Source organism: Typopeltis vanoorti, chromosome 25 (genome assembly GCF_054136105.1).
Source record: "Typopeltis vanoorti isolate ZY-2024b chromosome 25, IOZ_Tvanoo_1.0, whole genome shotgun sequence".
Taxonomy (NCBI): domain Eukaryota; kingdom Metazoa; phylum Arthropoda; class Arachnida; order Uropygi; family Thelyphonidae; genus Typopeltis; species Typopeltis vanoorti.
Genome location: NC_143573.1, coordinates 52,171,572 through 52,199,417, shown reverse-complemented (window position 1 = coordinate 52,199,417; position 27,846 = coordinate 52,171,572). Strand labels below are relative to the sequence as shown.

The 27,846-nt window shown below is 37.3% G+C and overlaps 1 protein-coding gene across 4 annotated transcripts in view; it reads right to left on the bottom strand.

Moving 5' to 3' along the window:
• LOC150092746 (proton-coupled zinc antiporter SLC30A1-like) overlaps nt 1-27,846 on the bottom strand; it is a 296,774-nt gene that overhangs the window by 97,903 nt on the left and 171,025 nt on the right. For all 4 annotated transcript variants that reach the window (XM_090414536.1, XM_090414534.1, XM_090414535.1 and 1 more), the window contains exon 2: nt 4,865-5,247. In XM_090414536.1, the coding sequence (XP_090270662.1) occupies nt 4,865-5,041 (177 nt within the window). In that variant the 5' untranslated portion in view covers nt 5,042-5,247. The remainder of the gene's footprint in view (nt 1-4,864; nt 5,248-27,846) is intronic.

Here is a 27,846-nt window from a genome sequence, read left to right as displayed (position 1 = left end):
ACCATGCAACCATTTAAATATTTTAAATATCATAGAATCTTTCTTTTTTGTCATGTTGAATCATCATTTTTTTTTATTTTTTATTTTCTAAATACGAGGCTAATCTTCTTGAATGGCAGTCAGTCTCAAGTAGAGTAATGTGGGCAAATATCAGAATGGGGAACTGGACAATGAGACTTATTTGTGCCTATGGTCCAACAGAAGGTTCTACTAAGGTGGAGAGAAGTGGGGGAATTTTTTGAGGTTTTAGAAAAAGCAACTGACAATGAAAAAGGAAAAGTTGGTCCTTGTTGGGGATCTAAATAGCAGAGTAGGAAATGATTGTGAGACATACAAAAAATATTTTGGGAAAATTTGGAGAAAAGAGCAAAGCTAATAATAATGGCAAATATCTGTTGGATTTCTGCTCAGGACATGGACTGGTTATTACTAACACCATGTCCCAACATAAAAATGTGCACAAATTCACATGGAGAGAAGAGGCAAGGAATAAGAAAAGTCTCATTGACTATGTTATTGTTGATAGTGATGTTTTTTCCCTGGTGTAGGACACCAGAGTGTACAGAGGATTTCAAATTGGAAGTGATCACTATTTAGTCTTGAGCAGGATAAAATTGAATTTCATATTGAAAAGAATAACATGTAAGAAAGTTTTAAAGCGAATAAAAGTTGAGCAGCTCTCAAATGTGAACTGTAGACTAAAATACACAAAGATTATTTAAGAAAAAATGAAAGAGTTTGAGAACAGGAATCAAACCTTGGAGATTCAGTGGAAAACTCTGAAGAAAACATTGATTGATTCTGCCAGAAAATGGTGTTAGTAATAGCCAGAGAGGCATGTGGTGAGGTTGTCTGCAAGGATAAAAAAATCAGAACTCCCTGGTGGACACAGGAAGTTAAAGAGGCAGTGAAGGAAAAGAAAAAAGCATATCAAAAGTTCTTGTCAAATAAGTCAGCTTGTGCTCTTAGAGAATATAGAGACAAATGCAAGAATGCTAAACACTGTGTAAAACTAGCTAAACAAAAGTCATGGGAAGACTTTGGCAAGAATATAGAAAATAAATATCAAGAAGGTGGCAAAATATTCTGGAGGTTGTTGAAGAAGCTTAGGAATGGAGGAAAGAGTGCTGTAAAAGGAGTTAGAGATGATAAAGGTGACACGAAAATGGGAGAAAAAGATATCCTTGAAGTATGGATTAATTACTTTGAAAAACTACTAAATGAAACAAGCAGTGATGACAGCACAGTGGTAAAAAACACTGACCAGGCATGCAGTCAGGAATACATATCCATACTTGAAGTAGAAAAAGCCATCAAAGGATTAAATTGTGGAAAGGCAGCAGGAGTAGATGATATTCGACCAGAAATGCTGAGGTATGGTAGTATAAGAGTCTTACAGTGGCTGCACTGCATAGTTCAGAAAGACTGGACAGAGGGACGAATTCCCGATGATTGGAGTAGAGCTCTCATAGTACCCATATATAAAAAGGGAAATAAAACTGAATGTGAGAATTACAGAGATATTTCCCTACTGAGTGTTCCTGGCAAGATATATGCAAGTATACTTGAGAAACGGTTGAGAAGAATTGTGGAAGAAAAGCTGGGTGAAGAACAAGCTGGATTCAGGCCAAATAGAGGCTGTCAGGATCAGATCTTTACTTTACGACAAATAGTCGAGAAAGCATGGGAATATAACAAAGATCTGTATTTAAGTTTTGTCGATTTGGAAAAGGCACATGACAAGGTACCAAGAGAGAAGCTATTCAATACGCTGCAGTTATATGGTGTCAATGGAGCATTATATCAAGCAATACTTAGTCTTTATTTGAGTTGCATGTCAGCAGTTAGAATTAAAGGAAGTACAGGAAGATGGTTTAATGTTAAATCTGGTGTGAGACAAGGATGTCCACTGAAGAGACCTCAATAAAGGTCGACACTAGTCTGGGTAGTGGCCCTTCCCTTAATGCTAATGAGAAGATGGATCGGAAGAGAGCCCGGTCTGGTAAAGATACTCAAGTTGAATCAGCATTAAAAATTTAGTGTAGTAATGTTGAAAAGAATGCTTCAATTGACGGGCCTTTGATGTGTCAAAAAGAACTTGCAAAAACAATGGGCAAAGAAAATTTCACCACAACTGATGGATGGTTTAACAGGTGTAAAAAATGTGAGAATATTGTGTACAAGCGTATTCATGGCGAAGAAAAAGGTGCTGATTTTTTTTATCAGCTGATGAGTGGATTAAGACTAAGTGGTCAAAAATTATTGCTGAATATTCTCCCAAGGATATTTACAATGCAGGCAAAACAGAATTATCTTCGTGCAATGCCTGAGCATAGTTATTTGTTTAAAAATGAAAGCACTAAAGGATTTAAATCTTCAAAAGAGCAAGTGACAGGTATTTGTTGTGCTAATATGAAAGGTGAAAAACAAGAGCTCCTAGTGATTGGAAAAGTAAAAATCCTCACTGTTTTAAAGGTGTCAAAAGTTTGCCTGTTTACTACTGTTCTAGTGTGCAAATGCTTGGATGACTAATGACACTTTCAACAATTGGTTAGTTAAGTGGGATCTTAAAGCAAAAAATTGTCTTGTTAGTAGACAACTGCACTGTATACACAATTTATCATTAAATAACATCAAAGTAATTTTCTTGCCTTTGAACACTACATCGTTAATTCAACCATGTGGCCAAGGCATCATGCCAGCTTTTAAAGCTTATTATCGCAGGGAAAGATTATATAAAAGACCAATTTGACGCAAGTGCAATTGCAAAAAAGATTTCCCTTCTTGATGCATCGCATTTGGTAGCCATGTCATGGAAGCAAGTCTCAGAGAAGACTACTGAAAACTGCTTCCCAAAAGGTGGATTTTTTAAGACACTCTGAAACTCCTTCTTCCGAAGAATTTAAATCTTTCAAAATACCTTGCCAAATACCTCAAAAGTTTTTCAGGGAAATCACCTTCCTTTATCAAGAACACTACAGAATTTGTTACATACATCAAGGATATTACAGTTGATGAAAATGACATCATGGCTAGCTTGGAAATAACTTCTTTGTTCACTAATGTCCCAACAGATGAAGTCCTAACATTACTCAAGGACAAGTTATCCAAAAAAATGTTAGCCTTGCTTACACATTGCATCAGGTCCGGTTACTTCAAATTTCAAGATAATATATATAAACAAAATCATGGACTGGCTATGGGTAATCCTTTATCTCCGGTTCTTGCAAATATTTACTTAGAAGATTTTGAAACCAAGGCTATCTCTTCCTTTATTTTAACACCTAAAGTTTGGAAACGTTATGTGGATGATGTCTTCATTGTTTGGAGCCATGGACATGAATCCCTCATGGTTTTCCTCGAACATCTCAATAGCCGACATCAAAGTATTAAGTTTACTGCTGAGCTTGAAACGGATAATTCCTTGCCATTTCTTGATGTCAAACTGACTCGCTCTTCTGGTAAACTAAAAATATCGATATATAGAAAACCCACACATACCAACAGATATCTGCACAGTCAGTCCCATCATTTCCCTCCTCATAAGCTTGGAATAATTTCCACCTTGGGACATAGAGCCCGTTCTCTTCTTGATGATCCAAATGAACTGCTTACAGAAATAAACCATTTGAAAACTTCTTTCAAAGTTAATGGATATTCCAAGAAAATCATTAACAAATTCCTTCTTAATCCTCCCAGACATCACTCAGAAGAAACAAATAGATTCAAAAGCAATATATCTATTCCTTACATAAGTACTGTTTCACATAAATTAGCAAAAGTTCTAAAAAAATACAATATCAGAACCTTGTTCCAAAGATTCGTTCCTTAATTAGCCACCCAAAACCTTGTCATCATCAACTCAAATACCCTGGCGTATATAAAATATTATGTGACTGCGATATTCCTTATTTCGGGCAGACAGACAAATCTGTCGAAATGCGTATGGAAGAACACATGAGAGACATTACTTACAAGAGACAGCGAGCAAGTGCATTATCAAGTCATATCCTCTTCTCGGCTAATCCTAATGATGATAACCAAAGTCACAAAGTCTGCTGGGAAAAATCTACAAACATCTTCCGTTGCAGTGACGAAATAGAGAGAAAAATTGTGGAATCGAGAGAAATCATCTTCAATCCTGTTCATCTAAATAACAACTTAAGCTACAACCTCCCAGATAGTCATTCAGCTGTAATCATTTACTGGCGTTCACATGATGCAGCAAGCACGCACTCTCCCAACAATGCAACAAATGAAAGAACAGCTTCAAATACAACTATAACGTTTTCATGCTAATTATGTATAAAGACTGTCTATGTTGTTCAATTTAATTTAGTCTTTTAACCCTCAATGTTTAGTGTTTTTCTTTTATAATGTCACCTGAAGAAGGCTGTTACAGGCCGAAACTAGTAGTGTGTTTATATTAAAACCTTTTTAATTAAATCTCGGTTCTAGTCATTCAATTTTTTTCATAAAACTATGTATGTTAACCGAGTCAATGATCATTCTGTCATATATATATATATATATATATGCACGCACGCACAGGGCTCAACAAACATGCTTGCTTGCCCACAGTAGGCTTTGTCAGCTAGCGAGCAGCTACAGATTAAACAAAATAAAATGTTATTTATTTAATTTAAAAAATAACTTTTTTTACCAAAATCTTTTTAAAAACTTAAAAAAACATAGAGATGCAATACAAATGATAAGCTTATGGAATTCCTACTTATTGAGATATCATTAAAAAACTGGGAGTCTTGGTGAGCACATTTTCTGCATGGTAAGTAGGATTTTGAATAAAGCGCACGCACAATGTACATACACAAATTAACATAAAACATTGAAATACAACACTTACTTTAACTGACACGAAGGCGATGAGAAGTGCTATCACATCTGATAACATATGAAAGGAGTCGGCCACTAATGCCATAGAATTTGTCATATAACCAACTATAATTTCCACCAGAAAAAATGAGGAGGTAAGTACTAACATGCTTAAGAGACGACATTTCTTACCCGTATACCGTCCCATTTTGTTTTATTCTATGTAACGTATAAAAATACTGAAATTAAGCAAAAATTTTAATACTTCATAACGATATAAAAGTAAATTTCAGATATATTATATCCAAAACTTCAGTATACAGATACAGAATGGACTTCTCATATGCATCAGATTATATCCCATTAATCATGTCTTTCTTAAAATTGGAAAGTGAAATCTCTGGTACTGAAAACCTGAAAGTGAAAATAATTTATAATCACATTTTGGTTTCAGTTATTTATAATATATTCTATGACAATAATATTAAAATCAATGACTTATTTTTTTTTTAAATATGTATAACACTACTTATAATCCAAATACATTATATACCAGGGGTGGGCTACTTTTTTAAGTGTGTGTGTGTGTGCTAAAATAGCCAAATCTTTAATGCAAAATTTTCTCACATGCCAATCGAATTTTGGGGAACATATTATTATTTGGTGTCATTTAAGTATTGGGAGAACCTTTTCAAATAATCAAAAGTCACACTAGAGTGGTAAAATCAAAGAATACTGTAAGAGTGATTATTTTAAGTCATGTAAGACTGAATGAATGTAAAAATTAGTGATGGAATTTTTACTTAAAATTCCTTCAACCCTGTTGATAGTGTGGATATTTTTTATTTGCTTTTAAGTATAAAAAAATATCCATGCTATTAACAGGGTAGAAGGATTTTTAAATTTAAAGATAATGGTATATATATATATATATATATATAGCATAAATATAAATAGCAAAAAGGAGGAAGAAAGAAAGGAGGTCAAGAAGAGAATAAAGCGAAAGGCAAAAGGAAAAAAGTGAATTACAACTGAATGACCAAAGTTGCACAACCACGAGATACATACAAAAATTAATTGCTTTCTTCATACAGCTTCCAACTTGAATGAAAATTGGATCATGGGGTGTAAAATGTGGATCCAGAGATGTATGGACAGTAAAAAAATTTCTTATTTGGACTCAGAAAATCTCATCATAATCACTGGGTGCGCCACTGCAGAATAACTCTCTGCAGTGGCACACCCAGGGAGGGGGCAAAAAGAAAAAGGAAAAAACACTAGAAAGTTATCCAGATATCTTTTCCTAATTAAAATTATTATTTTTTATTTATATTATGTCGTGTCTTCTATTTCTATACTAATTATGAATTAGCAGTCACATAAGGTGGGAATACCCTATAGCTCTCAGGAATCACGGCTACTGTTGAACGCGAGGCGAACGAGGTATTGCTCCGTCGGACCGAGTGCTACTTCGTTTGCCCGGGCCAAAGGAGATAATGGATATCATGTATTGGCAATCACTGCAGATGCTCAGTCATAGGTCATATGCAATGCATAGTGTGTATTCTCAAATCGTATACTGAACTCAGTCCCCGAAGATTAAATCCTGAGTGTGCCACAGACTCTCTGCATACACCTACCAAGTTTAAGCAAACCAAAAATTAGTACAATTATAAGCCTACTTCCACCTGCACGCATGCAAATGAAAGAGAGGGGTATGCATGCCAGCTAATCACATGCAGATAATACTTCATAATCCTGAATATAGATAGTACATTTCACATAGCTTTAACAATAATCTGTCTTCAATCCATGTGACACGGATTGAAGACAGATTTTCTACAACTACATTTCTACAAGAGGAAATGTAGTGAAATGTTTCTTATCAGAAAGATTTCACTTCATCTTATGACATTGTGTTTTGGAAAATAAGTGGAGGTTATTTCCCCCCCCCCCCCCCAACTAAAGAATGGCAATGTTTAAGATACTGGTTATGGAAAATCTTAAAGCTTAGATCATAAGACCAGGCAATTTTCCAAATGAAGACATGGAATGGAGTGTGCATCCATCAGCAAAACTATGGATAGAATTAGTACCAAAAGGTCATTAATGTATAGGCAAATGAACATGAGTGAAAGTACATAGACCAAGTGTAGTTCTCTGATGGTGAAATATGAGGAACCTGGTGACCAAGATGCAAAGCACAGAAGGCAAGCCACATATGGTAGCTCGGTGAGTAAGTAGTCTTTATTCTAAATGCAAGTAACTGTTCTGAAACTATCAAGTACAACTACATGATTTGCATACTGCTCTAGGTCTTCTATCCAAAGGTGGGTAAGGCCGATTAGGAGATTTTCTGTGGAGCGAGAGTGGTAGATTCCATACTGCATATCAGAATTAATTTTTGAGCCTCCAGGTAACAAAACAGTTGGCTACTGATGACCTTCTCTATTGTTTTGTTGATATCCAAACTATTAGATTCTTCTGATGTCTTTCTGGCAAATGATCCAAGAAAGCGAGCAAGAAAAGAAGACTTGTCTTAAGAACTTTGCTTCCATTGCTAGTGGAATAATACTTTGTCCGATTCTTAACTCAATTTCTGGGTGAAGAGTGTATTTTCTGCAGAGATAAACATAGCTTTATCTTCTGAAAAGCTGGACCCATTACTAAGCGATCATGAAGATACATAATTAATTGACTGTTGAAGTTGTTTTTCAATTACTCCCATGTTACAAGAGCAACAACAACTTGAAATCATTAACACAGAGCATTGCCTAGGCTAGTTCAGAAGCCCTACCACTGGATTCTCCATCACCAGACTAATAACTTGACATTGAGAACACTAAATTATTTTTAAGTCAACAGAGAAATGTATTCGAAATGAATCTATGGAAAATGACCCTGGAATAAAAAAGGTAAAACAAAAATGGAAATGACAAAATATAATACAGATATCAAACTGGAATGTAAGAGGAATAGCATATAAAGAAACAGAATTAGATTTAATATTAAACAAAAAAAAATTTCAAATAGCAATAATCACTGAAACAAAAAAGAAATTAAAAGGAACCATGAGAACTGAAAATTTTAATGTAATATATAGTGGAGTTGACAGAGACCAAAGAGCACAAGCAGGTGTTATGATTTGAATTCATAATTCCCTTTCAAAACAGTTAACACATTATACGAGGGTTGTTTGATCAGTCAGTGCAAAAATGAAGAAAACAATTTTTTGGGGACAAACATTTTTTAACATAGTCTCCTTTGAGGTCTATACACTTAGTCCAACGATGCTAGAGTTTTTTGATCCCGTCCATATAGTATGATTTGTCCAACTCTTCAAAACAGGCAGTTGTTTCGGCAATCACCTGATTGTTTGATGAAAATCTCTTTCCTGCCAGCCTTTTCATGTTTGGAAACAGATAGTAGTCTGAGGCAGCCAAATCTGGAGAGTGGGGGAGGGATGCGAAAGGACTTCATGACACAAATCGAGCAATTATGCAGTCACAATTGCAGAAGAGTGAGTGGTGTGTTGTTGTGGTAAAAAAAATCTATTTTGCCAAGTGTAGTCATTTTTCCTTTATAGTCATTTTTCCTTTATTTCATTATTTAAACAATCCAACAAAGAGGCATAATACACTCTGGTAATTGTTTTGCCCTTTTCTAAGAAGTCTATGAAGATTATGCCATCAGCATCCCAGAAGACAGTGACCATTTGGATTTGGTTATAACATCAGAAGAGTTGATAATAACTGAGTTGATGTCTCTCCCACCAGTTGGAGAGAGTAACCATATGGTGTTGACTTGGAAAATGAATAGACATGCAGGAGTATCAAAGAGAAGGGAACTTATGTGGAATTATAAGGCAGGTGATTATAATAGTCTTAGACGTCAACTTCGGGAAGTTTCATGGAGGGAGGAATTGGAAGGCCGGGATATCACTAGTGTGTGGGAAATTGTGAAAGAATATTTGTTAGCAGCAATGGTAAGTTGTATACCACGAGTGAAGAAGAGGACGCAATTTGGAGTAAAGTGGATGACAAACAATATTAAACAGGAATTGCATGCAAAAAAGAGGCTATGGAAGAGATATAAGGAGACAGGTGAAGAGATGCATGAGGAATATAAGACACAGGCCAGAAGAGTGACTAGTGTGGTAAGGAAAGCGAAACTGGAATATGAGAGGAGATTGGCCCTAAGATCCAAAGAAAATCCTAGGGAATTTTTTAGCTATGTGGCCAGTAGGAGAAGAAATGACTGTGGAAGAATGATATTGTGGGATAAAAATGGGAATAGAGTGACTGATGCAGAGGACATAGTGGAATTGTTCAATGAACACTTTATTGGAGTATTTCATCCTAGAGGAGTCAGTTTTAATGCTAGAGGGATAGGACTGGTTCGAGGTCTGGAGGTACAGGAGGAGAGTGTGTTTCAGATACTGAGTACTCTGGATGTCAGTAAAGCTGTGGGACTGGATGGTATTTCACCACGAGTTTTGAGAGAATGTGCTAGGGAATTGACAGTGCCTTTAACGTGGCTTTTCAATGAAAGTCTGGCTTTGGCAAAGGTGCCCAGGGAATGGAAGGAAGGTAAGATAGTGCCATTGCATAAGGGTGGTAACAGACTGGAAGTGTCTAATTATAGGCCAGTCTGTGTGTCATCAGTAGTTGTTAAGATCTTGGAGAAAGTAGTGAGGGACCGTATACAGCATTGGGCAGATGAGGGTAATGTTATCTGTGAGAATCTACATGGATTTGTGAAAGGACGTTCTTGTTTTAGCAATATGCTAGCCTTTTATAATAAAGTTACAAGAACATTAGATAAGGGAAAGGCATATACTGCAATTTTCTTAGACTTGGTGAAGGCATTTGACAGGGTGCCACATGATAAGCTGATATTTAAGTTGCAGCACATGGGTCTGGATGTCAGATTGGTCAACTGGATTCAGGATTGGCTATCTGATAGGTATCAGAGAGATGTGTATGGTGGAGCAGTTTCCAGGAGGCAGAGGGTTACAAGTGGGGTCCCACAGGGACCAGTACTAGGACCTATATTGTTTAACCTTTATATCAATGACATAGCCAGTGGATTGCAGGGGGATATTCAGTTGTTTGTGGATGATGCGAAGCTGGGAAGGATTATTAGTAATAGTGCAGATGTGGTAGCCCTGCAAGAGGATTTAAATAAGCTAGATAGATGGGCAAATGAATGGGGGTGTCAGTTTAATGCAGCAAAATGTAAGTTCTTGAGGTTTGGGAAACATCGATGGGATGCTGCATACTCTATGGGAGGAGTTATACTGGAGGAAGTAGAGGAGACAAGAGATCTGGGGTTGATGATTGATAGAAACCTGAAGTTTAGGGGACATATTGCAAAGGTGGTGAAGGTAACACAGAGGATTGCTGCTATTATGAGAAGGACAATGACCTGCAGAGATAAGAGGGTTATCATTCCGTTGTATAAGTCTCTGATCAGACCACACTTGGACTATTGTTCTCAGATTTGGTCCCCAGGATTTGAAGGGGATAAATTAACTGTGGAAAGGATACAAAGACGGATGACAAAGATGGTTTCAGGACTGTACAAGGATAGTTATGAGGATCGGCTGAGAGAATGTGGACTGCAGAGTTTGGTGGATAGAAGAAGGAGAGGTGATATGATTGAGACTTTTAAACTGTTGAGAGGTGGTTACAGGGTTGACACTGGGGAGTTCTTTCGCTTGGCTGAACAGCAGGCAGGAGTGATGACAAGAGGCCATCCCTGGAAGTTACGAAAGGAAACTGTGAGCAAGAGGGTAAGAAGTGGTTTCTTTGTGTGGAGGGTGGTTGAGCTGTGGAATGCATTGCCTGATGGAGTGGTTGGAGCAAGAACGGTCAGTGAGTTTAAAGAGTGGTATGATAGCCTTTGTGTTTCTCAGGGGGGGGGGACCTCCCCTCGAGAGTCTTTTGACTCCTTGGAGGCCTGAATAATAATAATAATAATAACAACCTTTCCTGCTGAAGGAATGGGTTTCACTTTCTTTGGTTCAGATTCCCCACTTGCAACTCATTGTTTTGACTGCTCCTTGGTCTCAGGCTGGTAGTGATGAATCCATGTTTCGTCCACTGTTACGAAACAACACAATAATTCCTCTGGATTCCGTTGAAACAGCTTCAAGCTGTACTTGCAACAGTTCACGTGTTGACGCTTTTGATCCAGTGTGAGCAAACGCAGCACCCATCTTGCAGATAGTTCTCACATGCAAATGTTCATGTAAAATATTATATATGCAGTCATTTGAGATGCCCACAGCCTTAGCAATTTTAAGTGCCTTCACTCTTCTATCATCCATCAACCATATCATGGATTTTTTCAATAATTTCTGGTGTAGTCCAGAACGTTCAGTGTCACTTGTGCTCATATGGCCACTTCGAAAGTTACTAAACCACTTATAAAAAATTCTAATCGAAGGTGCAGACTCACCATAATGTTTATTAAGCTTAGCTTTGGTTTCCTGAAGCTATTTTGCCTTTCAAAAAGTAATGTTTAATCACTACATGAAATTCTTTCTCATCCATTTTTCACAAATCACGGTACTTGATCGATTCAAATGAATGCCAAACACAGAGTAATATATCTATCTGACTGAAACTTTTAGTGTATGATCCTCCAACAGTTGTCAACAACTTAAAATAACCTCGATATGTACTGGTGGGGCCATCTCTTCGACTTTGCACAGACTTATCGAACAGCCCTCGCAAACTATGGAATGAATGAATAACTGAAGCTAGAATAAAAATAGACAGAGGTTATTTAACAATAATTGGTTTATTTTCCCCAGAAGAAGGAATAGAAGATGATAATATTGAATTTTATAATCAATTACAAAATATGTATAATAAAATAAATAAAGGTAGAGGTGGGCAGACAGGATATTTAGTGGGATGTTGCTACAAGCCAAGGAGCACAGAGGGTGGGGAGTCGGAGATGTTAGGCAGTTGAGCTTGGCAAGTGCAAGAAGAATGATTGTTATGGGAGATTTTAACCTACAGCAGTATAACTTGGGAAGAGGAAAATGCATGTAGTAATAAGGGAATGGAATTTCAGGAATTCTTGAGGGACAGATGTCTTAGGCAACATGTAATAGAGGGAACAAGAGGTTCAAGAGTTTTGGATTTGATATAGCATCAGAAGAGCTGATAATAACTGAGATGACATCCCCTCTCCCTCCATTGGAGAGTGACCATGTGGTTTTGACTTGGAAGATAAAAAGACATGCAAGAGCATTAAAGAAAAGGACATGTGGAATTATAAGGCAGGTGATCATAACAGTTTTAGATATCAATTTAGGGCATTCCATGGAGAGCAGATAGGAAGACCGGGATATCATTGGGGAATGGGAAACTGTGAAGGAATATTTGTTAGCAGCAATAGTAAGCTGTCCACGAGTGAGGAAGAGGACACAATTTAGTGTAAAGTGGATGACAAATAATATCAAACAGGAACTGCAGGTGAAAAAGAGGTTATGGAAGAGATATAAGGAGAGGGGGTAGATAGCAGAGCATGAAAAATATGACCTTGCCAACCAGGCCAGCAATATATAGCAGAATTTTAAATAAACTAATAAAATATTCTGAAGGCTTTATTTTAGAAGTACAAAATGGATTTAGAAAAGGACGATCATGTATAGACCCAGCCTTATGCCTAAAATTGATAACAGAATAAAGAAGAGAATAGAATTTAGAAACACATTACATTTATTGTCTTTGAAAAAGTTTGATAAAGTTATTTTAATTAACATATTAAAAGAAAGAAATACGAAATAATATTCAAAAAGCTTTCATATACACTTATGAATATTATTTCATATAAAAATACAAATAAGATTAAATTATGAGCTATTATATCTGAGAGAGAGAGATAAGAAGTCCGATAAGTCCCCTTTCAGCAACTCTTTTTAATATTTATTTAAATGAAATAATAAAATGGAATAAAAATTACCATCAAGGAATGAAACTTTCTCTTACTGTAAATTTAAACACTCTCCTTTTGGCTGATGATCAAATAATAATTACAAATTCTGAAGATAACTTAAAAAAAGATATTTGAAATTTAAATGAAATAGCCAAAGATTATGGAATGATAATATCAACATAAAAATCAAAAATGACATCCTTTAAAGGAAAAGATCCAGTAAGAATTAAAATAGTAATAGATAAGATTTTAGAACGGGTAAATTCATTTAACTGCCCAGGATGTATGATTATATATGAAAATTAAAAAGATATAAACCTAAAAACTTAGAAATATTTAAAAATAACAGGCTTACATAATCAACTCTGCATTTAAACTTAATCTAGTTCAAAAACAAACCAGATTAAAATTATATAAATACATTAGCTCTATTGTATGGAAATGAAATCTGGAAAATAAAACAAAACAAAAAAAAAGACAAACAAAGATTAATAACAGCTTAAATGAAGTCTATGAGAAAAACTGCAAAGTATACTCTCAATCACAAAAGAAATGAAAAAATTATGAAAGAACTAAACCAGAAATCGGTAATAAAAAAATATAAACATAAATGGATGGAACATGGTGAAAGAATGAAAACAGAAAGATTACCAAAACGAGAACAAAATACAAACCATCAAGAAAACCAGGATATCCTCTACAGAGATTCAATGATGACAACTTCTGAGGCCAGATCAGGCCATTGTAGGCCTAAATCCATGTAAAGTATGATGATAATGATTATTCAAGCGTAATCACCAACTCAAGATCATCCAGATGGAGAGTTGAAACAGTTTTATGAAGACATACAAACTGAAATCTCTAGTGCTAAGTCAGATGATATTATTATAATAATGGGCGACCTAAATGCAAAAGTGGACTCAGAAAAAATCTTATTCAGCATGGGTAATCAAGGGCTTGGAATTAGAAATGAAAGATTGATCCAGTTCTGTGAAACCAATGACTTAATAATTGCAAACACATTATTTAAACATCTCCCAGAAGACTATATATATGGAAAAGTCCTGCAGAAATCTAAAGAAACCAAACTGACTATATAATACTCGTGGAAAGGCTTAGACGTTGGTTATGCATTTTTTACTAAATAATTTAAGGAAATTACAACGTCAACTAGGATATACATTAAAATATATTTTAATATACTTCAATATTTCGGCAACGTCACATTGCCATTTTCAAGAAACTTAAGAACAAGACACGTGCACGCAGGCACAACAAACAGTAAGTGAGAAAGAAGCAGGAAGTTTTTATTTCTCCTAAAGTGTATACCATACCCTATATCTGAGGCACCTCGCAAAAAATTACAAAAATCCCAAAAAAACATGACTTAACTTCTTGTTACAGACCATATAAAAATTTGACATCCCTTATCCGCTCTACTAAAGACCAATTCCCCCCTCCCCAGACCTACCTGGTGTATTACAGGTCCCTTGCAACTGTAAGCTGTCCTACTTTGGCCAAACAGGCAGGACAGCAAATATCAGAATTTCAGAACACAAGGACTACATCCGGTTTCACCAATACAGCCACTCTGGTCCTGCTGACCATGCGCTGGATACCTGCCATAGAATACGGTGGAAGAAAGCCACGATAATACACTGTAGTAAATACAAATATGAAAAGCTTTTCATGGAATCAACTTCAGCCCTAAGAAACAATCCAAACCTCAACAAATTTGGCTGCATGAGACTGCCTCAAATTTGGGAAACCTACATCAGAAGACCTTCAGCCCAATCGCCCAAGAATACCAACATTGCCCGCTAGGGGGCACCATCAGGACTTCAGGAGAAATAATAGCTTCCTGCTTCTTCCTCACTTACTGTTTGTTATGCCTGCGTGCACGTGACTTGTTCTTAAGTTTCTTGAAAATGGCAGCGTGACGTTGCGAAATATTGAAGTATATTAAAATATATTTTAATGTATATTCCTAATTGAGTTTGCAATTTCCTTAAATTATTTAGTAAAAAATGACTATATAATAATATAAGCAAAAGATTCTAAAATGCAATAACACAAACAAAAACATGTCCTAGAGCAGACATAGGATCTGACCATAACCCAGTGATTGCAAAAATCAAAATAAAACTTTAGATACCGAACCAACCATTCATAAGAGAAACTTATAATTCAGACTCACTGAACAACCGAGGAGTTAAAAGACTGCTTTATAAAAGAATATACAGAGTCCCTTAACAAGTCTGACACCACAACTCACACAGAAAATAGAACAACTAATAAAATTAATATGAACTAGCAAACATTCAAAAATAACATTAACAAAGCAGCTAAAAATAAGCTTCCACAATTAAAAAGGAAAAAGAATAAACCTGAATAAAGAAATAAAAAGAAGAATGCAGGAATGGATTAGGAATAAATGTACAGACAGAAAACCTTGATAGAAAGCACAGAAGCAGCAAAATGCATGAAAAGACCAGAGAAATGACAAACAGGACAAATAAAGTAAATCACACATCATTAGAGATTCAAGAGACCATATTGTAATTGATAAAAAAATAAATCACAGAAAGATGGATTGAATATACAAGGAAATTATATGAGCAACAAAGAAATAATATTCCCAAACAGACAGATTTAGGACCATCCATTTTACTTTGCCAAGTTGAAAATGCTGTCAGAAAACTAAAACTATATAAAGCTGTAGAAATAGATAATATCTTGGCAGAATGGTTGAGGGCTCTAGATGAAGGAGGACTGAAATTTCTAACAAAATTATACAATAAGATATATAAGAATGGATTTCTACACAAAGATATTAACCACTCAATTTTCATTCCAATTCCCAAAAAAACCAAAAGCTACAAGATGTGAAAAGTTCAAGACAATTAGCTTCATCAGTCATGTATCAAAAGTTCTCTTATATGTTATTCTTGAAAGAAATAAAGAAAAATAAATATTGCAATAAATAGGATATTAGGAATATTCTGTAGGATATTAGCAGTATATGGAGATTCCATAATTAGAGGGCTAGTTACTGAGAATCTATAAGATCTGCTATCCAGGTGGGAGAATGAGTAGGATGATTATGGCATTAGACATAAGAAAGAAACGAGCAAGAGAGTTAGTCGTGACTGCAGGGATGAATGATCTAAGTGGACATAAGAAGGATGCAAGAATGAATATCAGGAGACTATTGAGAAGAGTGAAAGATAACAGTATAGTAGGAAAGGTTGTCAGTGTGTTGCTGAGGTATGATGATGATGAGTTGCGATGGAGAGCCAAAATCATGAATGGTATGCTAGCAGAGCTGTGTGAGGAGAAGGGAGTGAAGTTTGTGAATGTATGCCATGTGCTTGAGGGAAGAATGAAATTATACAGGCATGATGGGTTGAATTTAAATTGCTTTGGAGTGAATGTACTGGAGAAAGCATTGCTGGATGAAAGTACATGTGTGATGTGTGCAAGAGATAAGAAGTGCGCAGTGGACACAGTAGTAGTGTCAGAGATGAAGAGAGAACGGGAATGCAAGAGGAACAGGGAAAAGGGGGAGCTCGAGTGGACAGGGAGACATGGTACAGGGAAAGTGGATGATGCCGAAAGCGGCATGGAATGGGTGTATGAAGATGGAGTATATTGCGATGTGGGGAAATCACAACCAACACATGGCTTGAATAGGATTGACTATAGACCTAAAAATGAACTGCTGTGTCTGTTTACAAATGTCAGAGGTATCAGAAATAAAGGGGATAAAATGGTTTTTCAGTGATTGAGTTTATTTGCCCCAAAATCATTGGAATAAGTAAAAATGGTTGAATGAAGATGATATCGTAACGGGAATAGAAATAGAAGGATACGGTATTTTTTGCAAGGATAGAAAGGACAAGAAGAGAGGGGAGTGCTGTTGATAATAGCAGGGGAATTAAGTCCACATAAGATAGACATGAAAGGGAAGGAAATAGTGGCAATGGTTATGAGGTAGTGTGGTGTAATGTGGAGGTTGAGAGGAAGACATATTTAGTTGGATGTTGTTATAGGCCTGGAAATGTGGTGGGTGGTGATGAAGAAATGTATAAACAACTTTGATTAGTGAACAAAGGGAGGGTAATTATTATTGGAGATAACTATCTCAGGCAGCACATAAAGGAGAGCACGTGAGGATCGAGAGTTCTAGATCTAATCATTTCATCAGAGGATGTGATTGTGAGAGGCGTTTCACCCTTCCCCCCTCCAGTTAGTGAAAGTGATCATGAAGTAATCACCAGTGTTGTGGCTAGTCATATGCAGACTTTTGTGAGGAAAGGATACATGTGGAATTATAAGGCTGGTGATTATGACAAGCCTAGGTGACAGCTTGGAGCTATAACATGGAACGAGAGGTTGAGTGGTAAGGAAATAAATGCTGCATGGGAACTGACAAAGAAATACATAACAGCATCAATGTGTGAATCTATTCCAAAGCCCAAAAAGCTGAATAAGGTAGGTGTAAAATGGATGAGTGTGGAGCTTAAGCATGAAATCTGGAAAAAGAAAGTATTTTGGAGGAAGTACAAGATGAATTATAGTAATAATCAAACACACAGAGTATAAAGAACAAGCCAGGAAAGCGACTCAGTTAGCAAGGAAAACAAAAATAGAGTATGAGCAGAAATTGGCAAATCAGACAAAGAAAAACCCTAGAGTGTTTTTTTTTAGATATGTGGCAAGTAGAAGGAAGAATGATCATGGTAAGATGAAGTTAATGGATGAAAGTGGTAAAATGGTAACTGTTATAGAAGACATTATTGAGGTATACTGTGATCAATTTATAAGGATCAGGGTGGAATCATAAGGAACTTAAGTGTAGAGGAAATAGGAGAGGATGGCTTAATTGTGAGTGAGGGAGGTATTTGAGGAAATAAATAAGATTGATGTCAATAAGGTGAAAGAATTTGATGACACATCCCCTTACAATAGCACAGGTTCCAAGAGAGTGGAAGGAGAGTAAAATTGTTCCACTGCATAAAGGTGGTGATATGGATGTAGCTTCAAATTATAGGCAGGTCTGTATAACTGGATTTGTGGTGAAGATACTAGAGAGATTGGTGAGAAGTAGGATACAGAAAATGGGTTGATAATAGCAGTATTCTCTGTGGTTATCGGCATAGGTTTGTTAAGGAGAGATCATGTTTCACTAACTTACTCATGTACTATAACAAGGTGACAAATACCTTGGATAGGAGAGATGCATATACAGTGGTGTACTTAGATTTTGCAAAGGCTTTCGATAGACTGCCACACAAAAAGCTTTTATATAAATTGAAACAGATGAGATTGAATAACAGACTTCTCAGTTGGATCAGTGACTGGCTGTCAGATAGGTATCAGAAAGTTGTATATAGGGGGTGCGGTATACCAAAAGAGAAAAGTCTCTTTTGTCCCCAAAACTCACCCCCTGTGGCACACCACCAGTGTGCCACAGGGGGTGAGTTTTGGGGCCAATTGTTCAATTTGTATGTTAATGATATTGGGATGGGTTTAACTAGTGATATGCAGCTGTTTGCAGATGATGAAAAACTGGAGAGAGCAATGCAGAGTCAAGCAGATGTTATGGCCTTACAAGAGGACTTGAATAGATTGCATGAATGGGCAGGTAAGTGGAACTATCAGTTCAATGTTGCAAAGTGTAAGGTTTGAGATTTGGTAAGCAATGATGGGATGCCAAGTAAACACTTGGTGGGAAAACTTTAAAGGAAGTAGAAGAGATGAGAGATCTAGGGGTAATGGTGGACAAGGACCTGAAATTCAGGGGCCACATTGCACAAGTTGTGAAGACGTCACATCAGATAATGGCAATAATGCAGAGGACAATGGTATTATAACCTCTCTATTTCTGCATGTCAGTGTCCTCTGCATTATTGCCATTATCTGATGTGATGTCTTCATAACTTGTGCGATAAGTGTGAAAAAACTGGAAGCCTTCGAAACATGAATGGTGTAATTAAGACGATATCATGAAAAGACAAACAAAGGCATGTTTTCACCTACTAGAGATAGTAGGTGAAAACAGAAGCCTGATAAAAGAAATCAAAAGAGAAATGTCGGCTATTTCGGACACCTGACATGACAAGAAATAGACAACAGTTTGAGCTGCTGTCAATAGTTTAACTGTAATCTTCTCAGTATAAAAAGATTTCAGAACAGGTGTGGTGATGATAGCTACCATCTTCTTTGCATCTAAATATGATATTTGTTCTGTTTATATTTTTTTCCCTATACGAATTGGCTAGATCTCCCTGATACATTTATCTTTCTTTGTAGAACAAGATTTATTATCCTGATCTTTACTACTATATTGGGCACAGGTGACAGAGCCAGGATAGGTAGTTTGGGAATGCCCATATTTATGACATTTAAAGCATCTCAGTGAATTATGGATGTACACAGCATAACAGGGCATCGAGGTATTGTACTTTTACAGATGGTGGAGGTTTAAGTATATAAAAAGTAAGGATGATTTTCTAGTCGGAACTAGTTGACCATCCATACATATCAGGATAAACCTCATACCTGTTAATCCCTGATCTTTAAACTCCAAACATATCTCCTCATCTGGAACATCAAGGAGATCCAATTCCAATATCGCTCCCTCAGAAGAGTTACTGTAATTGGAATTCCACCTACTGATGTTACTTTCCGTAGTTTTTCTTAGTGTTACTGACATTTTTTAACAAGGGTATGCTGGCCTGGTTGGCCAAGTGGTTAGCATATCCGCTCTCTAACCAAAAGGCTGCAGGTTCGAATCCTGCTATGGACATAGATGTTTGTGATTGTCTGTGAAAATACAAGTGTGGTGGTAGTGGTAAGTAGATAGCATTAGTGTAGTTGTAGTTGGTGAATTGAATGGTGGAGACAGAGTTGTAGAGTAGGTGCCCTCCCTCGATGAGTCTTTGGACTCCCTGGTGGAATCAAATAACAATGATTATAATAATAGAATATCACCAGAACGTATTTTCCTAATTGTTTTGGGAAATTCATCCAGCCCTTCTAAACTCTTTAGAATAAAGAAGAGTGTCATCGGGCTTTTCACCTGTTGCATGAATGATGAAAACACAGGTACCAGATGTCTTTTGTTTCTTACTTCTGTTATCAAATAATGTAGTTACAATATCAATACTTGTTTAAGACCTTGTAAGGGCTCCTGAAAAATATGAGAATGAAGGATTCATATCTAAAGGATTTTTTGTTTGGTGCCAGAGCTCACCACAGAGCCACATAAGTTCAGGCAAATACTGCATTACAACTGCATATCTACTTAAGGGTTAAAGAGGTTGATGCTGGGAGAATAATATAAATTTGTCTTATTTTGTATTACAGTTGGCAGTGAAATAAGTTAAAATTGATTTTGTTAAATTAATTAATTTATTTTTTGTTTAATGGTATGTCTGATTGGTATAAGAATGGTGATGACTTGCAAGTTATGCAAAATAAACTGTTTGAAAATACCTGACAACTTATTTCAAAATTTATCTGCAGAAGCAGAGTTAGGCTTAAATTTATAATAAATGGTTAGAGATATTATTATTATTATTCACCCTTCCATGGAGTCAAAAGACTCATCGCGGGAGGTCCTTCCTAAGAAACACAAAGTCTATCATACCACTCCTTAAACTCATTGACATTTCTCACTCTCACCACTCTATCAGGCAATGCATTCCATGGTTCAACCACCCTCCATGCAAAGAAACCCCTCCTCACCCTCTTGCTCACAGTTTACTTTCGTAACTTCCAGGGATGGCCCTTTGTCATCACTCCTTCAAGCTGTTCAACCAAGCAAAAGAACTCCCCATTGTCAACCCTGTAACCACCTCTCAACAGTTTAAAAGTCTCAATCATATCACCTCTCCTTCTATCCACCAAACTCTGCAGTCCACATTCCCTCAGCCGATCCTCATAACTAACATTGTACATCATGTTGGAGGCTTAATGGATTTTTTACAACACTCAAAAAGAATTAAAATAGAATTTAATACTTCCTATATTTTGTCCTAGTCACTAGGACATCTACGGGGATTACAAAAACAATTAATGTAACATGCACACACAAATCTTACAATACTAAGCCCAACCACACGGGTGACACTAAAGTCCTATCTAGGTGGAGCGCCCTCTAAGGGCGGTAGTAGGTGGCCTGGAATGTAAGGTGGGACCTCTGGTGATGAGTGTTTCTCAAATCTTCGGAAGCTTAATGCAACCATATTTATTAAGATTTGGTTGGTTTCTGAGAGCTGCTGCTTCTAAAAAAAGTCTCTCTTTCTTGAATTTGCTGTGGTGGAGCATGGTGGTTTTCTTCCATGATACTCTGTGGGTGGTGTCCAAAACATGGTCAACCAAGCCTGAATGGCCATAGTTGTGTTTACAGATGTAAGACTTGTGTTCCTCCAGGCGGATGGATGCTGATCTGCCTGTCTGTCCAAAGTACGCCAGCTTACAGGAACAGGGTACTTTGTAAACTCCAGGCAGTGAGAGAGGAGGGAGCTGATCTTTCGTAGAACGGATAAGGGTAGCAAGTTTGCGGTAGGGCTTATATGCTGTGTGTAGGTTGTACTTTTTTAGTATCTTGGCTATTTTTTCAGATGTGCCACGGATGTAGGGTATGGTGATGGCATTTTTAAAATCTTGTTGACGAGAAGGACGGGGATGGAGGAGGAGCTGATTTTTTTTTTGATACTGTGTTCGTTGTAGCCATTGGAGAGGAAAGTGTTGTGTATGTGGTTAAGCTCAGTAGTAAGGGCAGTTCCACTGGAACAAAGATTGTGGGCTCTCTTGGTAAGAGTTTTGATGATGCCATATTGTTGTGAGGGGTGGTGGTGGGAGAGTTTGTGAATATATCTGCCTGTGTGTGTGGGTTTTCTGTATACAGTGAAGCCAATTGTATCATTAGGCAGGCATGTGACTAAGGTGTCCAGGAAGGGTAAACAATTGTTCTTTTCCTTTTCCATAGTAAACTGGATTCTTGGATGTAGGCTATTGAGATGACTGAGGAAGGAGTCTAACGTGTCTGGGCCATGAGGCCAAGTAGAGAACACCTTATCTCTCTTAGAAAACGTTTTTCCCTCTGACATCTTAGATCTCTTTTCCTTTGCCATTAACTCTGGGTATTTATCTTGGAATGAACAAAATCTGCAAGCAGATAGAGGGAACCGCCATGGGACCCCCCCCTCTCACCCCTGCTTGCCAATTTCTATATGGAAGATTTTGAAAAACGAGCCATAGACTCAGCCCCACCCAAACCTTCTATCTGGCTAAGATATGTAGATGTTGTGTTCTCTATTTGGCCTCATGGCCCAGACATGTTAGACTCCTTCCTCAGTCATCTCAATAGCCTACATCCAAGAATCCAGTTTACTATGGAAAAGGAAAAGAACAATTGTTTACCATTCCTAGACACCTTAGTCACACACCTGTCTAATGATACACTTGGCTTCACTGTATACAGAAAACCCACACACACACAGGCAGATATATTCACAAACTCTCCCACCACCACCCCTCACAACAATATGGCATCATTAAAACTCTTACCAAGAGAGTCCACAATCTTTGTTCCAGTGGAACCGCCCTTACTACTGAGCTTAACCACATACACAGCACTTTCCTCTCCAATGGCTACAGCGATCACAGTATCAAAAAAATAATCAACTCCTCCCCCATTCCCCGTCCTTCTCGTCAACAAGATTTTAAAAATGCCATCACCATACCCTACATCTGTGGCACATCTGAAAAAATAGCCAAAATACTAAAAAAGTACAACCTACACACAGCATATAAGCCCTACCGCAAACTTGTTACCCTTATCCGTTCTACGAAAGATCAGCTCCCTCCTCTCTCGCTGCCTGGAATTTACAAAGTACCCTGTTCCTGTAAGCTGGCATACTTTGGACAGACAGGCAGATCAGCATCCATCTGCCTGGAGGAACACAAATCTTACATCTGTAAACACAACTATGGCCATTCAGGCTTGGCTGACCATGTTTTGGACACCACCCACAGAGTATCATGGAAGAAAACCACCATGCTCCACCACAGCAAATTCAAGAAAGAGAGACTTTTTTTTAGAAGCAGCAGCAGCTCTCAGAAACCAACCAAATCTTAATAAATATGGTTGCATTAAGCTTCCGAAGATTTGGGAAACACTCATCACCAGAGGTCCCACCTTACATTCCAGGCCACCTACTACCACCCTTAGAGGGTGCTCCACCTAGATAGGACTTTAGTGTCACCCACGTAGTTGGGCTTAGTATTGTAAGATTCGTGTGTGCATGTTACATTAATTGTTTTTGTAATCCCCGTAGATGTCCTAGTGACTAGGACGAAATATAGGAAGTATTAAATTCTATTTTAATTCTTTTTGAGTGTTGTAAAAAATCCATTAAGCCTCCAACATGATGTCCTCACAGCACTTAAGCCTCTACACATGTAACATTGTACAGTCCTGAAACCATCTTTGTTATCTGCCTTTGAAGGGGATTTAATTTATCCCCTTCAAATCCTGGGGACTAAATCTAAGTTCGGTCTGATCAGAGTCTTATACAACGGAATGATAACTCTCATCTCTGCAGGTCAGTGTCCGTTTCATTATTGCAGCAATCCTCTGTATTACCTTCACAACCTTTGCAATATGTCCCCTAAATTTCAGGTTTCTATCAATCATCAACCCCAGATCTCATCTCCCCTACTTCCTCCAGTATTGCTCCTCCCATTGAGTATGCAGCATCCCATCGATGTGTCCCAAACCTCAAGAACTTACATTTTGCTGCATTAAACTGACACCCCCATTCATTTGCCCATCTGTCTAGCTTATTCAAATCCTCTTGCAGGGCTACCACATCTGCACTATTACTAATAATCCTTCCCAGCTTCGCATCATCCACAAACAACTGAATATCCTCCTGCAATCTACTGACAATGTCATTGATATAAAGGTTACACAATATAGGTCCCAGTACTGAGCCCTGTGGGACCCCACTTGTAACCCTTTGCCTCCTTGAAACTGCCACACCATACACAATTCTCTGATACCTATCGGACAGCCAATCCTTAATCCAGTTGACCAACCTGACATCCAGCCCCATGTGCTGCAACTTAAATATCAGCTTATCATGTGGCACTCTGTCAAATGCCTTCACTAAATCCAAGAAAATGGCAGCATATGCCTTTCTTTCATCTACTGCTCTTGTAACATTATTATAAAAGGCTAGCATATTGCTAAAACAAGAGCGCGCCTTCACAAATCCATGTTGATTCTCACAGATAACATTACCCTCATCTGCCCAATGCTGTATACAGTCCCTCACTACTTTCTCCAAGATCTTAACAACTACTGATGACACACAGACTGGCCTATAATTAGACACTTCCAGTCTGTTACCACCCTTATGCAATGGCACTATCTTACCTTCCTTCCATTCCATGGGCACCTTTCCTACAGCAAGACTTTCATTGAAAAGCCAGGTCAAAGGTGAAGGCGCTGTCAGTTCTTTAGCACATTCTCTCAAAACTCGTGGTGAAATACCATCCAGTCCCACAGCTTTACTGACATCCAGAGTACTCAGTATCTGAAACACACTCTCCTCCTGTACCTCTAAACCTCGAACCAGTCCTATCCTTCTAGCATTAAAACTGACTCCTCTAGGATGAAATACTCCAATAAAGTGTTCATTGAACAATTCCACAATGTCCTTTGCATCAGTCACTCTATTCCCATTTTTATTCCACAATGCCATTCTTTCACAGTCATTTCTTCTCCTACATCACATAGCTAAAAAACTCCCAAGGATTTTCTTTGGATCTAATTAAGGCCAATCTCTTCTCATATTCCAGTTTTGCCTTCCTTACCATACCAGTCACTCTCTTGGCCTGTGTCTTATATTCTTCATGTGTCTTCTCTTCACCTGTCTCCTTATATCTCTTCCAAAGCCTCTTTTTCGCATGCAGTTCCTGTTTAATATTGTTTGTCATCCACTTTACTCCAAATTGTGTCCTCTTCTTCACTCATGGAATACAACTTACTATTGCTGCTAACAAATATTCCTTCACAATTTCCCAAGCACTAATGATATCTCGGCCTTCCAATTCCTCCCTCCATGAAACTTCCCCAAGTTGACGTCTAAGACTATTATAATCACCTGCCTTATAATTCCACATACGTTCCCATCTCTTTGATACTCCAGCATGTCAAAACCATATGGTAACTCTCTCCAACTGGTGGGAGAGATGTCATCTCAGTTATTATCAACTCTTCTGATGCTATGACCAATCCAAAACTCTTGAACCTCTTGTTCCCTCTATTACATGTTGCCTAAGACATTTGTCCCTCAAGAAGTCTAGAAATTCCATTCCCTTATTACTACATGCATCTTCCTCTCCCCAATTTATACTGCTGTAGTTAAAATCTCCCCTAACAATCATTCTTCTTGCACTAGCCAAACTCAACTGTCTAAACATCTCCTGGTCCCTAACCTCTGTGCTCCTTGATCTGTAGCAACACCCCACTGATTATCCTGTCTTGCCCACCTCTACCTCACCCACATGCTTTCAAAATCATTAATGTCACTGCCTTCCAAAGCCTCCACTCTTAGAGGACATAAGTCGTCACTTATCAAGAAATACTTTTTCTCAAGTCCTAAAGGCAAATTTCGTAAGTATTATTATTATTTCGTGACACCTCAGAGTCCACACTCATTGAGGGAGGGCACCTGCACTACAGCTCCACTCCATCTACTGACCCTCACTACTGACACAGATAAATAGTGCTCCTGTTGTAATAGATTTGAATCACTTCATATTTCAGAAAATAGCAACAAGAAAATATCTTGAATATCAAGAATATCTGATGCAAATAACTTTTGGCATGGACAAACAGTCTACAAAGAATTAACTTATTAAATTAATTACATAAGATCTATCTCCTGGTTGAAAATAAAACTTCTCTATTATAACATTCATTTGAGACTACCCGTAACTCAATAGTGAACAAGACGTTTTAAAATGAAAAAGAAAATAATGTATAGAATATGTGAAGAAAATAAGACAATATATTTTGAACATTCAGAACGAGATTGAAAATTCATTTGCTATTTATCTCTAACAACTAACCCATGGTGAGTGCACAGGTGATTTCTGGAGCCCTGAATACAACCTAATTAAACTATGATTGATTTTAAGGGTGGCTGTAAATTCTAAAAAACAATCTCTCACATTTGAACTTGCTACAAAGGACATGAAGGCACAGTGTTTTTTTATTATTTTATTTTACTGATAGTGTCTAAGGCAAGGTCTGCTAGCCCTGACTGTTTATAGCAGTGGGCAAAGATGTATTTTTGAAATTTTACCAACCAGATGTAGGTCTTCCAGTTTGTCTATAGTAGACCAACCTCCAGGAACTGAGTGGAAGGGGAAGGAATTGATCCTTAAAAGAAAACTGTCAGCCAATTTTAAGTGGGCTTCGAAGGCAGTACAGAGATTATATATTTTTTAAAATGCAGCTACTTTTTCTGACATTCAGACAGGAAATAATGATAGCATTACTATAATCTGTATTTTCTATAATATAAGTATTTTCTAATTTTAGAAGTGTAACTATTAGATAAGGTGTGGCATATACATGAGGGATATCTTAGTGAACAGATTTATCATTTTATTATTATTTATGGTATCTCCATGGAGTCCAGAGACTCATTGTGGGAAACTTACACTAACATTTACACATACACCAAACCTATCGTACCTCTCTTTAAATTCATTCACTGTCAGGGCACTCGCAACTAATTCTGGCAATCCATTGCACTCATTCACTACTTCAAGCAAAAAATCCTAGTCCACACACCCTTACTACTACACTCTCACAACTTCCATGGATAACCCCCTAGTTCTCTGCCTATTTCAATACATGACTATTTGTCATGTACTGAAAAATTTTCTATACATCAATTTTAAAAAAACCCTTTTAATATCTTATAAGTTTCTAACATGTTTTTTGTCTATTAACTAAACTTTTTAACCCACACACCTTCAACCTCTCCTCATGGGGAGCATGTTACCAGCTTAGGCACTCTTCTCTGAATCCTCTCTACCACCTGCTGATTCTCACAAAAATGAGAATCAGCAGGTGGTAGAGACCAAAGAATGACCAAATCTGTGCACAGTAGTCAAGATATGGCCAAATCATAGCCTTATAAAGAGGGATAATAACTTCCTTATCTTCATTTGTTAGTGCTTTTTTTTTCAACATCTAAGTAATCCTTTGAGCTATTTTACAATTTTTGCAATATGCCCTCTGAACTTGAACTCTGTCCACGATTATCACCAAGTCCCTAGTCTCATCAATTTCCTGTAATCCAGTACCATCAATGTGATACACAGTATGCAATCTTTTCAACCCAAAGTGCACAACCTTACATTTTGCAACATTAAATCGACAATCATTATCCATTGCTCACAATGCCAATTTATTTAAATCATCCTGCAGAATATCAGATATCTACATCACCATTATCAACTATTGCTCTCCCCAATTTTGCATCATCAACAAACAATTAAATGTCCCTCTTAAATCTTTCCCTATATCACTGATATACAAATTAATTTTTAATTTATTTATTAGTTAATTTTTAGTTAATTTTAATAATACCATATTACTGGAGTGGGATGATGGGAAAGTTTGTAAATATAACCACTGTCCATTATTATTACAGGCAGCACCAAGGAGTCCTTAGACTCATCGAAGGAGGCCCTAAACATCATGTCAGGAACTATTCAGCATTCGCACAGTATCTATCATACTTTGCTTTTAACTCATTGCACAATCATGGCACCAACAACAAACTCTGGCAGCTTATTATACTCATTCACCACTCTCCAAGAAAAAAACATAGTGCTAACACCCTGGCTAACTACACTCTTGCTCAGTTTCCATGGATGGCTCCTACTTCTTCCACCACCACGCCTGTTCTGACTTCTCAATTAATCTTGTAAAAACCCCTCAGTAATTTGAATGTCTCAATC